The 18,496-nt window shown below is 41.2% G+C and overlaps 1 protein-coding gene across 4 annotated transcripts in view; it reads right to left on the bottom strand.

The window, feature by feature from the left end:
- LOC125454046 (disco-interacting protein 2 homolog A-like) overlaps nucleotides 1-18,496 on the bottom strand; it is a 236,731-nt gene that overhangs the window by 116,174 nt on the left and 102,061 nt on the right. For all 4 annotated transcript variants that reach the window (XM_059647072.1, XM_059647073.1, XM_059647074.1 and 1 more), the window contains exons 3-4: nucleotides 12,511-12,654; nucleotides 2,386-2,505 (exon numbers count right to left, since the gene is read on the bottom strand). In XM_059647072.1, the coding sequence (XP_059503055.1) occupies nucleotides 2,386-2,505; nucleotides 12,511-12,654 (264 nt within the window). The remainder of the gene's footprint in view (nucleotides 1-2,385; nucleotides 2,506-12,510; nucleotides 12,655-18,496) is intronic.

Here is an 18,496-nt window from a genome sequence, read left to right as displayed (position 1 = left end):
CCAGACTGGCTGTATTCTTTCAGCAATTTGTGTTTTTTGTTTCACGTTTTCAGCATCTGCAGAGTTCTTTGTTTTATTCACGAGATATTTTTCAAGAAATGCAAACCAATAGAATTAGTGTTAGACGTCAAAGAGAAATACTATAGGATCATAAATTTGTCTCACCATCACATCGCCGTGCCATATCAATCTTGGATCTAGTAAATACACCTCACCTTTGCAGCACAAATACTGCTAAGTTTGAATGTCATAGTATAATTCATATTTTATGTGTCTTAACACTTTTGATCAAAAAAAAGGGCAGTACATGAAATCTCTTGTTCCCGTACACACACTACATTCACTCAACTCATTGAGCAAAAACAACTTGTGGATTTCAGCAAAAGAAAATTACGATGCAAACAGCAGGACAAGCATAAAAATCCAGATGATCCACTAAAATTGTGCAGGCCTTCCATCCTTACCTGGACTAATGAACACACGCCTTCAATCCTACATAATATGACAAATACTCTTTGAAATACCAAGACAAATAATCACCTGGATTTAGTAATTTTTTAAAAATTCCTTTGCACTGTTGTGAACTTCAGGAAAACATTTTATTTTATAAACGGGCTGGTGTGGAAACAGACCTCTATTGTGATAAATGGCTTTCCTCCGATTGTGGGCTAAAGCACAAAGCAAGGGTTCTCAAATCTGCTACGCCTGAATGAGGGGGTTTAATTTAAACACGACAAATACCAATTCATTTTGGATTCAAACAAGACAAAAAGGTATATTGTAATGGCACAGACTTTGAGCTGCGGAGGTGTAGAGGGATTGAAGGGCATTTAAGTGCACATATCACAAATCATGTGCATAGAGCACAGATCAAAATATGTTTAAAAAGTGGTCATTGCTGTCGCCTAATCAAAAACGACATGGAGTTTGAGAACCAATTCAAGAGGCTTAGATTGTAAAATCTTGGTCAGGCCTCGTATACTCAGCGTTAACCATCGTACCTCAGCAAATATTCATTGTCCTAGGGAGGATAAAATGTTCAGATTCAGCTGAAAAATACTGCGTTTTCAAGGATTAAACTTGTGGCAATAAGTTGTATAAAGTTGCGTTGCATTTCCTTAAATTAAGGGGAATGAGAGATGGTCTAATTAAAGTGTTTAAAATAATTCAAGGATTCGATAGGATAGGCAGAGAGAAATACAGTTCCTTGTGGCAGAAATCCTGGACAAGGGCAATTATTTTGAACGAGGAACAGGAATGAAATCGGGAAGCAATTTTTTCAAACAAAGGACAGGGTAAATTCAAAAATCAGACCCATTAAACGCTGTTGTGTTGGGGTCAGTTAGAACTTAAGAGTGAGAATGATCAATTTTCACTAGATGAGACTGTTAAAGGATAAGAAACAAAAAAGGCGGTTAAAAGCAATCGAGATACAGAGTAGACATCAGTTAACGATCGGCGTACGTGGTTTCTCTGTCAAAGTCACTCTGCTCTTTCATAGACACAGAATACAATTACAAGTCCAATCAGTGAATTTCCCAAGTACTGCAGTGAATGTAGACACATTGCATATATGACTAAGAGGGAAAATGGATGGACAGGCAAATCAGATATAGCGTTAAGTAGCCAGGTCACTTATTACTGGTGGCAGACCAATGTGTACTCTAGTTTGAAGACATGCACTGTTTGGGGAAGCAAGAAAAGTCAAGTGTGAAAAAAAACTGGTTGAAATTTCCATTTGTGTGCAGAAAATATTATTGAATTTAGTCAAGTCATTTAAAATATTTATTATCTTCTGCAAATCTTTAGATTTTCACATGATTTTAGTCAGACAGCAAAAGGCTTTTTACTAATGAAACTCCGTATGCATATCTCCTAGGGAAAATGCTGAAGAATTAAATAAAACATAAGCATTGAGTCTTCAAATGACAAGTTTTTATAATCAACCTATTCGAACAAGTTATGACATACCTCCAGGATAGGAACACGACTGCAGTGCCACAACACTTCCTCGGACATACCTTCAATTCAGGCTGAAGAGCTCTAGTCCGGCCCTATTCAATTGATCATTCTAACTGTCTAATGAAACTCCCATCCCCTTAAACAGTGATTATCTTGTACTATCATTAGTTTGACAAGAATTGCCAGGGAACATCCTTGACTGCTCAGCACGAGGTACAAGCACATGGCTTTCTCGAAAAAGAGAAGCAATTCTTGCAAAAAAACCTCAACTTCAACTCCACTAACTTAAGCAGCATTCTCTTTCTTGTCCCTCAACAAAAATCGGATGTTCTGTTCAAATTAAAATTTGTCAACCAGAAACAACAGTACAATGAGCACGTGGTCTCTAACAAGAATAACTTGAATATTAGGAGATCTGTGTACCTGGAGGAGTGTACGCATCTAGTGATGAATGGACAAGCACAGAGCGTCTCTTTGAAGGCATCGGCATCTTTCTTTCTTTGTATTTGGCTAGAGCTGCTTGGACTGCTTCTGTATGCAAATCTGTAGAGATAGGGAGATCAGCAGATAATCTAAAAATCAATACAACTTAAAACAAACAGCTTGAAGGCAGTCTTAAATACAGTGGGCCAATGCACTATCGCATTCAACTGCATGTTTACCTTTGACCTATCCAGAGAGGTTTGAATTTTGACCCCTCACTGTGAAGTGTGCAGTGATACCAAAGAACGTGAGTGTGAGGAGAGAAGAAAGGAAGGTGGATGGGGTCGGAGGAGGGGTACAGAGAAGGAAGAGGATACACAGATGGTAGAAGAGCTACAGAAAAAAAAAGTCAAAAGCAAGCTCTTTCAACAGTCTCTCATAAGCTCCAAGATGAATTCAAGTCTCAAACTGCAAGGTATTTTCCAAGAATATTACTGTGGAAACAGCAATGGAAATTTGTAATAGTCATACCATAAACCTGAATAGAACTTAATCAAAGATTCTTATCATCAAGAGTTGGAAGTGTGCTGAAACCAGAGTAGTTGACCTCTCAATAGCCAAGTGAAGAAGTAGCATGCCAAAGCTGAATGAAGTACTTCCGGTCTTGGATTTTTATGCCTTTCAAGAGAGTGAGATCACTACAGCATGGACAAACAAGTGAGGTGGCCAAGTGAGGTTATCTGCAATGCAGTGTGAAGCTACATGAACACAGCAGGCCAAGCATCTGTGCTCCTGAGATGCTGCTTGGCCTGCTGCGTTCATCCAGCTTCACACTTTGTTATGATTAGATTAGATTCCCTACAGTGTGGAAACAGGCTCTTCGGCCCAACAAGTCCACACCGCCCCTTGAAGCATCCCACCCATCCCCATTCGCCTATAACTCACACACCCCTGAACACTATGGGCAATTTAGCATGGCCGATCCACCTAGCCTGCACATCTTTGGACTGTGGGAGGAAACCGGAGCACCCGGAGAAAACCCACGCAGACACGGGGAGAATGTGCAAACTCCACACAGACAGTTGCCGAGGGTGGGAATTGAACCCGGGTCCCTGGCGCTGTGAGGCTGCAGTGCTAACCACTGAGCCACCGTGCCGTTATCTTGGATTCTCCAGCATCTGCAGATCCTATCATTTCTTTTCTGAAATGCAGTTGTGCTCTTAATATTTTCTGTATTCAACAGAAATCTTTGGAAATGGAAATACTACTCAAAATTTAGGAAGCAATCAATACTGGATTACCAAACACTGGGACAGACCCAGTATTAAAACAAAAATCATTTGCATACCAAATGTTCAGAACAAATTGGGGCTGAGGTGGCATCTTCAGTTGCAGAGCTAATTCCAATCAAAAGAAAAACACCAAATATGGAGATCAATTTCTCCACACGTACTGAGGAGAACATCAGTTAAGTGCAATCAGAAAGAAACCGATTTCCTTTGCATTGAATTTCTACAAGTGAATCAAGACAAATGCACTTCTTTGAAGGCTACTGAACTGGGTACAGAACACCCTCCCCTGCTTATGATCCTTGCAACACAACAGGGGAGACTGAAGGTTGCAGTGTGTATTTTGAATAGTTTACCTTTGTGCATCACAAAAAAATTGAACTTGGATTTTTCCGTAACATTAAAATGAGACCATGACAAAGATAACCACCTGACATTATCTGAGCTACAATTAATTTATGAAGGCCTGCATATCTCATCCCTTGATAATAGTGTAAACACTTCAACCTTATAAATACTTTCTTGAAGAGGAATATCACAATGGAGCACAAGGAATACAGACTTTGATTCCAGAAACAACCCCCGATATTTTCAAAAGTAGAAACACATCATGCTCTTACATCTAAAATGAACTCTCATTGTTGCTAAGAACCCTAAAGTGGTACAGAATGCCAGGTGGATTATTGACCACGTACTACAAAGTATCTGTAGAAAGAGGCAAACACTACCATCAAATTTTGACATAACAAAGTGTGAAGCTGGAGAAACAGCAGGCCAAGTAGCATCTCAGGAGCACAAAAGCTGACGTTTCAGGCCTAGACCCTTCAGAGGGGGCGCTGGGGAGAGGGTTCTGGAATAAATAGGGAGAGAGGGGGAGGCAGACCGAAGATGGAGAGAAAAGATGATAGGTGGAGAGGAGAGTATAGGCGGGGAGGTGGGGAGGCAGGGAGGGGGATAGGTCAGTCCAGGGAAGACGGACAGGTCAGGGGTCGGGATGAGGTTAGTAGGTAGGAAATGGAGGTGCGGCTTGAGGCGGGAGGAAGGGATGGGTGAGAGGAAGAACAGGTTAGGGAAGCGGTGACAGGCTGGGCTGGCTTTGGGATGCACTGGGGGGAGGGAAGATTTTGAAGCTTGTGAAGTCCACATTGATACCATTGGGCTGCAGGGTTCCCAAGCAGAATATATGAGCTGCTGTTCCTGCACCCTTTGGGTGGCATCATTGAGGCCCAGGATGGACATGTCATCTCAGGAATGGGAGGGGGAGTTAAAGTGGTTCGCGACTGGGAAGTGCAGTTGTTGTTTATTGCGAACTGAGCAGAGGCGTTCTGCAAAGCGGTCCCCAAGCCTCCGCTTGGTTTACCCAATGTACAGAAAGCCACACCAGGTACAACGGATACAGTATACCACACTGGCAGATGTGCAGGTGAACCTCTGCTTAATATGGAAAGTCATCTTGGGGCCTGGGATCGGGGTGAGGGGGGAGGTCTGGGGGCAAGTGTAGCACTTCCTGCGGTTGCAGGGGAAGGTGCCGGGTGTGGTGGGGTTGGAGGGGAGTGTGGAGCGGACAAGGGAGTCACAGAGAGAGTGGTCTCTCCGGAAGGCAGACAAGGGTGGGGATGGAAAAATGGCTTGGGTGGTGGGGGTCGGATTGTAGATGGCGAAAGTGTCGGAGGATGATGTGTTGTATCCAGAGGTTGGTGGGGTGGTATGTGAGAACGAGGGGGATCCTTTTGGGGCGGTTGTGGTGGGGGAGGGGTGTGAGGGATGTGTTGCCTGAGACGTGGTCAAGGGCGTTCTCGACCACTGCGGGGGGAAAGTTGCAGTCCGTGAACAATGTGGACATCTGGGATGTGCGGGACTCCCCTCCAACCCTACCACACCCGGCACCTTCCCCTGCAACCGCAGGAAGTGCTACACTTGACCCCACACCTCCCCCCTCACCCCCATCCCAGGCCCCGAGATGACTTTCTGCATCAAGCAGACGTTCACCTACACATCTGCCAATGTGGTATACTGTATCCATTGTACCTGGTGTGGCTTCCTCTACATTGGGGAAACCAAGCGGAGGCTTGGGGACCGCTTTGCAGAACGCCTCCGCTCGGTTCGCAATAAACAACAACTACACCTCCCAGTCGTGAACCACTTTAACTCCCCCTCCCATTCCTCAGACGACATGTCCATCCTGGGCCTCCTGCAGTGCCACAATGATGCCCCCAAAGGGTGCAGGAACAGCAACTCATATTCCACTTGGGAACCCTGCAGCCCAAGGGTATCAATATGGACTTCACAAGCTTCAAAATCTCCCCTCCCCCCAGTGCATCCCAAAACCAGCCCAGCCTGTCACCGCTTCCCTAAGCTGTTCTTCCTCTCACCCATCCCTTCCTCCCACCCCAAGCCGCACCTCCATTTCCTACCTACTAACCTCATCCCACCTCCTTGACCTGTCCATCTTCCCTGGACTGACCTAACCCCTCCCCACCTATACTCTCCTCTCCACCTATCTTCTTTTCTCTCCATCTTCGGTCCGCCTCCCCCTCTCCCCTCTATTTATTCCAGAACCCTCTCCCCATCCCCCTCCCTGATGAAGGGTCTAGGCCTGAAACGTCAGCTTTTGTGCTCCTGAGATGCTACTTGGCCTGCTGTGTTCATCCAGCTTCACACTGTGTTATCTTGGATTCTCCAGCATCTGCAGTTCCTATTATCAGATCAAATTTTGACCATGTGTTTCAGAGTTGTGGAACAAATTTTCCAATTGGAGTTGTCAATGGGGGAATAATAAATGATAATTAGATGGGAATTTGAGGTTCTGCATCAGCCAGCCATGGATCAGTCCCAAAAACCAGCAGAAATCACAAAATTATGAAATTCTATACATGGCTTGTACTGAGACAGAAGTAGAATCAAAATAGTGTTTCACTCTTAATTTACAATAGGAAGAAGCCAAGAACAAGAGAAAATACCGATTACTGATTTAAAAAAACAAGAACCTTGAAATTGTCCAAGGCAAAGCAGCCCATTTGATTGGCAACATATCCACAAACATAAACTCCCTCTGCCATCAAGGCACAGCAGGCTCGGTATCTACCCTTTACAAAATGCACTACAGACATTCTGCAAGGTTTCTTGGACAGTACCTCCCAAACCCAAAACCCACTACTATTGAGAATGACATGGGCAGTAAATGCAAGGTAGCATCACCACCTGCTAGTTCTCCTCCCAAAAACACACCATCCTGACTTGGCGGAAATATGTAGCCATGCCTTCATTGTCACTGATGAAGAGTTGAACTTCCTCCCTCTCAACATTGTGGGACTTTACCCACAGCAAACAGACTATAATTGTTCAAGAAGGTACCTCACTAGCATCATCGTGGGAAAAGTAAGGGCGAGGGTCTCATCCCATGAATTTAAAACAAAACCTGGCACTGCTATAATCAGTTACCTTTTATCACATTTCCATGCATTTCTTACACGCTATTTTCTTCAGATAGCGTCTCTCTACAAGACCCTGAAAACAACCTGTTATCTCAGTTCACATTTCTTACTAGTGTTTCCCTGAATCACAGAGTACCTGAAATATCAACTTTGTGTTCTCTGTACAGATGCTGCCAGACCTTGAGTTTTTCAAGCTATTTTTGATTTTATTTCCGATATCCAGCATCTGCAGTTCTTTTATTTCCCCTAAAGTAATTTCTTCTTCTCAAACACAATTACATCCCACCGCCACCTTCTTCCCACTGACTAAGCTCATCAGGATTTCTACACTGACCTGACTGCTTGCAAACTGTGACTCAATATATCCCTGTTGAGAACTTTTCTCTGCTTAAACCTGCTGCTTGCACCTCTCTCTCTGGGTTGTAAATTTCAAGTCAACAAACTCCTTAGTAATTATATCCCCAGGTGGTTTGCTCGTTATTTAGCTCCAATCATATATATGTTGTTGGTTATGCTGTTTTGAATTCACTGATCAAAATGACTTCCTGACCTATTAAAATGAAAACAAGTCAATGTTCACGGACTGAAATCTAAAATCCATTTTCCACACTTTAGAACATCAGTTCCCAAATACCTATGATATGTTATGGACCTTCAGCATACTAGAACCTATCAGCTTGTAAATGATCATCTCAAGTTCAGACGTCATCTAATAAATCTGTGTTGTACTCTCACCAAAGTTAACACATGCCAAAATAGATGACCTCAGTTGCATACAAAATAAAGACAAATAAGGCAGTATGTACTTATGAAAGGTGTCAGGTATAAACTACAATTAAAAACCAGGCTAAACATGCTAAGTTCTGGGCAGGCTGAGAAGACACGCAAGAGAAACAAAGAGAGGGAATGAAAGGAAACTACTAGCCAACAGACTTCTACAGGCACACAAATGATAAAATGGTTCTAAGTGCATCAGTAAAAGTAATTGGGAGCCTTAAAGAGGATTTATACAAGAAGGCAGAGGGTATAGTTGCATCCTAGAGCAGTAAATTTCATTTACCTTTACCAAAGATGATAATGCAATTGCCCTGGTAAAAGAGGAATAATTCATACACTTGAAGGGCGTAAAGGTCAAAAGGATGATGTGGTGATAGGTGGTAAAAGGCAAGGTTAATGAAAGCAATGCTGTTAAAGTGGTGAACATGGGCTTATAAAAAGTTCTTTGATACACTATGTACCAAAAAGACTTCTGAGCAAAGTTTAGCTCATGGAAAGGAAGAAACATTATTAACATGGAAAAGGAACTGGATGAGTGACACAAAAGAGAGAATGGTTAATGGATTCTTTTTGGGCTAGGGCATTTACAGTGGACTCCTTCAGGAATCAATATTGGTGTCATTGAGTTGCCTGATATTAAAAGCACAAACACTTGAATTCCAAAGTTTGTAGGCTACACAAAACCTGGAACAACTTAACCATGAAGCAACCGCAGATAAAAAAGAACATAGAGAAGTTGCTGGAATGAGCGGGGAGGTGGCAAAAGGGTTCAAATGAGGAGAAATGTGAAATTATACATTTTAATAGAAAATGCACAGGACTAACAATACAAAACTTGTCACAGGTAGGTCATGCCTGGTGAATTTACTTGTTTTGTTGAAGACGGAATTGAAGTAATGGGGTGAAGTAATGAAGTATTTTAAAAGGGGGTGCAGAAGCAGGGATACTGGGGCTATATATGCTCGTGTCCCCCGAGGGGGCAGGCTGAAAGCAGGTTGTAAAACATACAATATCCTGGGTTTTATCAGAGACTAGAGGACCAAAGTAAGCACATTATGCTGAACTTACATCGGTCACTAATTTTGCTTCACCTCCAGTATTGCATTCAATTTTAGGTACCATATTTTAGGAATTTGAGAATGTTTTAAAGGAATTGCAGAAAAATTTCACAACAATGGCTCAATGGATCAAGAACTTCAGTTATGAAGGCAGATGGTTTTCCCTGGAAAAAAGGTGGCCAAGTGAAGACTTAATCAAAATCATGAAGGGCCTGGACAGATTAGATGGGAAGAGACATTCACCATTTGTGAAAGCATCAAGAATTTGAGAGCATCAATAGTACACAGATTCAATAATTAGCATAAGCCAAAGTGATGTGAGTCTGAACATATAGGAATGCATGCCTGACAATGTGGTGCACAGAGGTTCAATTCAGACTGGCAGAAGGGAGCTAGACAGCTATATGAATGGAAACATTGTGCAGGGTTATAGAGACAAGGTGACAGAATGGCACAAAGCAAGTTACTCATTCAACAATGTGTGCACAATAGTGGGTCAAACAGTCTCCTTCTGTTTTCCGAAATTTCTGTGCATCGATGAAATTCATTCACCAATTCATCTTCTCAATATCTCTTCAGTTTCATGCTTCAAATTACATTGCTTACAATATTATCTATCTAGCAAATTTGGATATGTGACCTGATTTTGTTATCAAAGTCATTAATAAGCACAATGAGAAGTGGAGGCCCAGATCCTTCGGTGTTATTTGTTACATGCTGCCAGCTTGAGTAACTGTTATCCTTACCCTCTCACTTCACTTAGCCAAATTTCTAACCATGTCAATTTGCCACAAATTTGCTTAGTTTCAATTTCAACTAACATCTCTTCTGAGGGGACTTCATAACAAAAACTCCTGGAGGTTCATGTAAATAAAATCCACAGATATGTACTCTGTCCATTACTTCAATCACTTCTTCAAACAAAATAATTAAATTCATCTGGCATGACCTACATGTGACAAGTTCTGGCTGGTCTCTTTGATCAAATTAAAATATTTTAAAAAGGTATTCAGCCACATTACCCTGGATGATCTACAGGATTATTTTTCTAACAGCAGATGTCAGGCTAATGGACCTGTGATTCATGATCTTCCCTTCCTCATCTTTTGTTATACTCACATCTAATAGTAATAATGGACAGGTCAGATCCCAGCATGAAACTGGGCTTGACAGATCACTTGTTTCCATTTTTTCGTTGCAAGCTTCAGTGGTGATTAGACAAACACACAAGAGAATACAAATATTCTTCAGCACAAGAATGTAAATTGACAGCAGGAAACATAAGTTAATTGCAGAACGAAGTTTAGAAAAATGTTACCATAAACAGTTAAACAACTGGAAATCTACTCCCCAGCAATGCCCTCTTAAAGGGAACTCAAACCTGCGTGAACTATCATCCCTACCTCAACATTTCAATTTCTTACTTTAATGGTTCTTTCCAATTAATTTATGGATTGCTGAGAGAATTTTATAAACTTCTTTGCCAGTCTTCTGGCCAGAACCACCTTTTAGTTCTGACAACATGAAGATTTCTACAGAGACCCTCACAGCTTCATTACTTCAAACTAAAATTCCGCTATGCTCTCCCAAATTTAACTCCCGATTCTTCTTAAGCCAAAATGAAACTCTTTGCCCTCGGTTGGTTTTCTGTCTGCAGTAAAAATCAACAGTAGAAACATTCCATCAATCAATACCACAGGTATCCTGCTAGGCACTAAACTGAAGCACACATTTACCTGGGAATTATTCAATTAGGTCATTGTTCCAACTGATTTTCTAACCTCAAAAAAACCTTTCACAGAACTGAAATCAAAAGCCATCTGCCTAGCTTTTTTAAAAATCCATTTTCCCAAATGACAAACTAATTGATTGATCCTTGAAACAAGAGTGTTTTATAAAATTCTCATTTTGTTCTCACTTAAAGGGGGATAGAGATCACTTAATTCCACCAATCTGTCAATTATCAATGCCATTTGTTTGCTTTATTAGTGTTATTTTGCTCGTTAACTTTCATGTGTCACCCTGCTTAAGTTACTATTTTCCTTGGGACTTCCTGCGTAGCGACCTTCTGCATCAATATTTCCCAGAGAGCAAAGTTATTATTCAGCAAGTCCACCACTTCTTTACTTTCAGTGACAACGCTTACCAGATTTCAGGAGGAAAGTAGTTATTGTTCTCAATTATGTTTTTTGCTTGATATAATTATAATTATATCACCACTATCTTTTCATGTGATTTGATAGTAACTCTTTCATACTTAAAGTTGTTGACATCTTGCAAAGAACTGTAATCCTTAACTGGTCTTCAAATTTCTTCAAGTCACCGACATCCACACTATTTATTACAGGGTTTCTTTTTATTTCTAATTTGGCTCTTGCCGTTTCAATTGTTCATGACGTTTCTTTCAACAAGCAGAACTCTTTCCCTTCAGGGAGATCAACCAGTTCTGTAACACTTTTTTCAAACCTTTCTACTTTAGATGTTTTCCAATGTTAAAGGCACTATATAAAATTTGAAGAGATCAGAAGAACTGCAGATGTTGGAGTCAGAGATAACACTGTGTAGCTGGAAGAACGCAGAAGGCCACACAGCATCAGAGCAAGAAAGTTGATCTTTCAGATCAGGACCCTTCATTTGAAGTTATTATTGACTCAATTAAGTAGGTCAAGTAAAGAAAGAATTGCTTGGTGAGGAGTGTTAAGATGATGGGAACAGATGACAGTCAGATACAACCAGCATGAAAATCACCACACGCAGCTGCTATGAAGTATCAGTTCTGAACATTTGAATGTACTGGTCAAGTTGGCTCCACTAGTACATCCAAAGTACTAGTTGCGCAAGGAGTCTAAACAACACTGGAACATGTGCCAGATTAAACTGATCAATGCTGTGTCTAAGTATTGCGGCAGAATGACCTTTAGGTATAGACTGCACGCTGATTAGGACAAAAAATAATCACTTATCAAGTGGATTCTATAATTCACTTAGTGTAAAATAATCCATCTCTCACATCATTACAGTAATTACAGTTCAAGAAAAGGTATATCACAAGCTGTGAAGTACTTTGGGACAGCCTGTCGTAAAACATGCTCGGTAAATGCAAGATTTTTATGCCTTTGGACTTTTGTGAGTCGATAGAAAAGTTGGAAGTTAAATCTTAATAGGGAAGAGATACATTCTGTCCACCACCTTCCCTATTCACCCAGATCCATGAAAACAGACATCACATTTAGTAGACTATTTTACTCTTCCGTAAGTCAAAATAAAATCGCAATCGCAAATACCAATTCCATCAAAATGGTCACATGAAATGCAAAATATTGACTTGGTTGATTAATTTGGAACTGAATGCATCAGGCTACAGCAGCATTTTTGGCCTCAAGCAATCATTTGCAATTATACAGGACAACTGCTATGGAAACTTAAGGCTGTGTTGTTGGATTGAGAATGGGAGGAATGTAATTCGGGACCAATAACATATTTTGAAATGCAGTGTTTATTGGCATTAAAAAACACTTTATTACAAGGACAATCTTTTCTCACCTCTTAAGCAGAAGCATGACTTACCAGATCGATAGCGTTCATCCCTGGAATTGGAGGCTCGTGATTTGGGCTGCCTGGTTGCAGCCACAAAAGCAACAGAGGAGGAAAAAGGTGAAGGCTGGATAGGACCTGGGAGCCTGGACTCAATTTGAAAAGAAGGATCTACACCTTTAGAAAGAATTAAAAAAAAAGGTTTAACTTTTATGGTTCACTGAATAAGCAATTCCACATGTTACTACATACTGAAGGAAAGCTTCACTTTGAGAGACCTAAAGGAGATAGAAACAAGATTCCTGCAGTATCCTAAACCACTATCTTTACCCAACAAAGTTCAGAAATTTTTTTTTTCCCCAGTTAAGTAGCTGTACTTTACTGTGTTATTAACAGAAGTTGTTTGGTTGTGACAGAATGCCAGGACTGATCACTTGTCGCAAAGTTAAGTAGGAATCTGGAGATTCAAGCACACTATCCAGACTCAAGTACCCATCACAAAACTTCACAATGATAAATATCCATGAGTGACTGGACAAACTCTCCCCCCCCCACCCCCCGAGTTAAATACACATGGAGCATTCCAACTTGATATTGCTTGCCTATCCCAAGAGAGGCAGTAATTTTTGTATCCAATACTGTACAATTTAATCGACTGAATTTGACAACTGATCAGTGCTTCACAACTGCCCTGACTGGGAGAATGAAGGACAGCATCTCTGAACTAGTTCTTGCTGCATTTCTGATATTTACTATGACATTTTGAATTTTTTTTAAGCAACAAATTGATATGATCCTTACAGTGTGAAAGCATGGCCATTTGGCCCATTGAGCCAACAGAGACCCTGCAAAGAGCAGCCCATCTCGATCCATCCATCTAAATTAAAACCTAATATTTCTGTTTGGAATGGGGAGATGGCAGCATAATTGTTATGTCTCTTGACTCATACTGGAGGTTAATGGCCCCCAGACCCATAGAAATATGCAAGCTGCTCAGTTACAGGGCAATTCAGATTGGCAACAAATGCCAGCCTTGCCAGCAAAACCACACCCATGAAGCAATTAAAAAACCTTCACACACTCAGACATACCAATTAACAAAGATATAGTTTGAAATGGAAGATTGACAATTTTCCCATGGCCGATTGAAAGTTTTTAGCTGTTTTAAGTATGGGCTCAGTTTGGCACAACAGTCATCAACTCAATTACAACATTTAATAGACATCTGATTGGGTTTAGAGAGATAGCCCAAATGCTGGAAAATGGGACCAGGTCAGATAAGCATGTCTGGTTGGCACGGACGAGGTGGACTGAAGGGTCTGTTTCCATGTTGCATGACTCTATACCATATTGAAAAGGATGACAAAACAATTACAGACTACTCAGTAATTTTGAATGTTCAACTAATTCTCGACTAAGTCTTCAAATATTTCCATCTCCAACAACTTGTTTTAAACTATTTCCAGAACACACCAGACAGATAGGAATTTGTAATATGACAAGAAGAAACAGCAGAATTAAAAATCAGAAAGTAACTTAGATTTATCCTAAACAAAACATACAAAAGCTTCACGCATGGTGAACTGGCCAGAGTTATTCAAGAATCAACCAACAGTAGCAATTACTTTTAAAACAAATGAAAATTTACTTTGTGTATCCCATCAATAAAACATGTCAAACGCAATACAAATTGCATTTCATAGTTCATGCACTCACTGAAATCAGATGCTAGTTTAAATCATATCCATTCTAGATTAGCCATCTTCTACATTCAGCAATGACTTAAATCACTTATTTCTTATGATCACATTGTTTGGCGAGAAAAGAAAAGTTTCCTTCTTAAACCAAATTGAAGTTTCTCAAACTCAGCTGAAATTTTCAGACAGTTCAAATCTACAAGCTTCTAGTTCAGTTGTACGGAGTTGAGCTGAAATCTATAAAATCAGAAGTCACATTGTCTTGATGAAGGTCGTAATTATCTGTCATTCCAATTAACCAGAGTTTACTGATTATATTTAATGAAAAAATGCAATACAATTGTGCAGGCCCTGATAAAAACAATCAAAATAGCCTTCCAGTGGATGTACATAAACATTGCCACCAACTCTCAAGATTCAACAGGCAACATATTCCTCAGACAAGATGCATTTGGACAGGGGCATGGATAGGTCTGGAGGCATGTTGACTAAACACAGGCAAGTTGGACCAAAAGGGATGTTTTCATGCTGTATGACTATGACTGTGTTGTGGTGTTATGAGAGATTATTTAATGTTGTTAAATGACCTAAAACTTTTTAATATTTAACTTCAATGTCAAACCACAGGAATCAAGAGTGGCAAGCATTACTGCTAACTCTGGAACAGAACCTAAGTGGCCATTCGTTGTCAATTCACTGCTGTCTGCAAAATAGCAGACATCAACACAAAACTAAGGGCCAATGTGTGTTTCAGGCATAAACTTGTCATAAATTGTCAACACATCTCTGTACGTTTAACATATGGAAAAGCAGAGCTACAAATAGCAAAATAGAATGTGGAGCAGGGAGGAGGTTGAGGTCAAGTTCCAAACATTCATGGAAGCAACTGTATTTGTGCAGATTGCAAATCAGTTCAAACTTGAGCATCTCTCTTCATTGTCTTCTCAATGTATCGCAACTTTCTCATCGTGTGCTCACTCTCTAATGGAGTCAGAGCTGTAAAGCATGGAAACAGGCCTTTCTGTCCAACTCACCCATGCTGACCACATACCCCAAGTTAAACTCGTCCTGTAAGACAGCTTTTGGCCCATATTGCTCTAAGCCCTTACTATTCATGCACCCATCCAGATGCCTTTTTAATGTTGTAATTGTATCAGCTGCCACCACTTCCTTTGGCAGCTCACTCCATTCATGCACCATACTCTGCGTGAAAGAGTTGCCCCTTAGGTCCCTTGAAAATCTTTTCCCCTCTCAACTTAAATCTATGCCCTCCAGTTTTTGACTCCCAAACCCTGCGGAAAAGCCCTTGGCTATTCACCCTTTCCATTACCCTCATGAATTTATAAACCTCCATAAAGGTCACCCCTCAGCCTACAACGCTCCAGGGTAAAGTGCCCCAAGCTTTTGAGCCTCTCCCTATAGTTCAATCCATGCAACCCTGGCAACATCCTGGTTAATATTTTCTTAACCCCTTCAAGTTTCTCAACATCCTTCCTACAGCAACGAGACCTGAACTGCATGGAACATTCTAAAAAGTGACCTAAATAATGTCCTGTACTGCCGCAACATGACCTCCCAACTCCTATCATCAATGCCCTGACCAATGAAGGAAAGTGTACTAAACGCCGCCTTCACTATCCTATCGACCTGCCACTTCACTTTCAAGGAACTGTGAGCCTGAACTGAGGTGTCTTTGTTCAGCAACACTCCAAGGCCTTTCCGTTAAGTGTATGACTCCTGCACTGATTTGTCATTCCAAAATGCAGCAGCTCACATTTATCTAATTTAAACTCCATCTGCCACTCCTCAGTCCATTGGCTCATTTGATCAAGATGCGGTTGTACTCTGAGGTAACCTTCTTCACTATGCACTACACCTCCAATTGTTTATTTTGAATTGGCTCATTTATTGTCGTGTGTTCACAGTAAAAAAAAAACAGTGAAAAGCGTGTACCTTTGCCGTACGTATATGGTACCATTAACACCAAGAGTAAGAGCAGGGGTGTGGCAAGGTAAATAACTTGAGTCCAACTTTCCCTTCCACTGCTGCAGTCCCACTCAGGGCCTTCCAGTCCTCGCCATGCCACTACCAGAGTCTGGCACTCAGCTGCCTCACGGGCCTGCTGTCACCAGCCCACTCTACAAAAACTTTCTAACCCTATGTTAACATATAGAGTGACAAAAAGCAGTGGTTCCGACGCTGCTCCATGTGGCACAAGCCTTGTCACTGGTCTCCAGTCTGAAAAGCAATCCTCCACCATCACCCTCAGTCTATCTTCAAGCCAGTTCTGTATCCAAATAGCTATTTCTCCCTGTATTCCGTGTTACTAACTTTTCTAACCAGACTATCATCAGCAATCTTGTCAAATGGAACAAAAACAAAGTTGCTGGAAAAGCCCAGCAGGTCTGGCTGCATCCGTGAAGCAAAAGAGAGTTAACATTTCGGGTCTGGTGACCCATCCTCAGAACAGGACTTGCGGAAGGCATTTTAGATCACATTCATTGCTCTTCCCACATCTATCCTCTTCATTACATCTTCCAAAAAGTCAATCAAGACACACTTTCCCATGCATAAATCCATGTTGACTATCCCTAATCAGTTCTTGCCTTTCCAAATACGTGCAAATCCCATCCCTCAGGATTCCTTCGAACAACTTGCCAACCACTGATGTCAGGCTCACCAGTTGATAGTTCCCTAGTTTTTCCTCACCCCTTTCTTAACTAAAGGCACCATGTCGGTCAACCTCCATATCTTGTGGCTGTCGATAATACAACTATCTCAGCGAAGGACACAGCAATCACTTATCTAACTTGACCAAAAATTGTTTTCTGTCAGTCTGCCCAGCGATGCATTTACTTATTCTTCATTCTGCAGTAATCGTAGTCCACGTTTTACTCCTCTCTTCCTTCTTGTTCCAGACAGGTTCATTCTAAAAAGTATTTCTTTTTCCTTTGCCTTGCAGCTGCAAACACTTACTGGAAAGAGCTTTCCCAAGTCAGAAGCCACAGGACACCGAATTATGGTCCATTCGTTTACTTGAAATCACAAACTTTCAAAGCACTGGTCCTTCATCACCTGAGTAAGGGAGGTACCTCAAGTGATGGTTTAGGATAATCACATGTGAACAGAATCTCCACGAGCAGGTGAGGGATGGCAGCTCAAGCAGTTAAATGGACATTCCTGCAAAAACAAACGGTGTTTGGAGCCAACAGGCATGATGGGAAGGATGATCTTATCTCAGGTCAAGGAATAAGACCGTAAGATAAAAGGAGTAGAATTAGGCCATTTGGCCCCTCCAGTGTTCTCCATCATTTGATCATGGCTGATGTGTTTCTCAACCACACATTCTCCTACGTTCTCCATGCAACACTTGATCCACATACTAATCAAAAACTTAATTCCATGTAAATGCTATAAACACTGCCTAGTCTAATTTTAACTTTTGCTCATTTTTGCAATGACCAGATGCCAGTTGGTTCAAGAATCCCTGTTTTATCATCTTCAGGCCTGCGAAATACTTAGATCTCATGTTAAATTTCTGGTGTAGTTGGCAGAATTCCACAACATAGGTATCAAATCACAGGGAACACCGTTTCAAAGGCACCTGGCGACAACTGAGTGCATGGTCAAAGCATTAAAAAAGGTAACAACTGCGATAGAGGCTGAAGCTGGACCATTGCAGGCTCAGGTATTACCAGAAAGAGGCCTTTAGGCAAAACTTAGGTAGTGGCTCCCCATGCCTCCTCAGTCATTTCCTTGGCACTACCAAAGGAGGAAGTGAAAGCAGTACTCTTGATCGAACATTATCCTTGTTGCTGAGTAGGAAGTTAGACAGATTCAGGGGAAGATCAGAAACAGCCATTGGATGTTGTAACTGAAGAATGGATTGAGAACATACACAGCTAGGTGTAGTGTCCAGAGACTGTAACATAACTAAGTAGCTGGCAGATGTGATTGGCCATCTGTGCAAGAAAGTCTATCAGGAAATATGAGAAGAGGTACAGATATTCAAAAAGGCTAGAGCAGATCATTAAGGTTCGGACAAGATTTGATGCGGGGCAAGAGTACCCGAACAGATACAGCTGAGAAGAACAAGGAATCTGAAAAGGACATGGTCTCTGCAACTACGAAATTACTTCACCACATTAACCTTCAGGATATCGCCACTGAATTGAGCAGGCAGCTTAAGTGGAGTTGAGGAAGCTAAAGTGTGTCAGACTTCAAATGTCTTTCTTCAAAATGCAAGACCACATTATCCAGAACCTGGAAAACTACTTGTCTCCAAAAACCAGAAAAAAATAAAGAAAAAAGGATTACCAGAA

Source organism: Stegostoma tigrinum, chromosome 7 (assembly GCF_030684315.1).
Source record: "Stegostoma tigrinum isolate sSteTig4 chromosome 7, sSteTig4.hap1, whole genome shotgun sequence".
Classification (NCBI taxonomy): domain Eukaryota; kingdom Metazoa; phylum Chordata; class Chondrichthyes; order Orectolobiformes; family Stegostomatidae; genus Stegostoma; species Stegostoma tigrinum.
The sequence above is the reverse complement of the archived record's forward strand: the minus strand, read 5'-3'. Positions and strand labels throughout refer to the sequence as shown.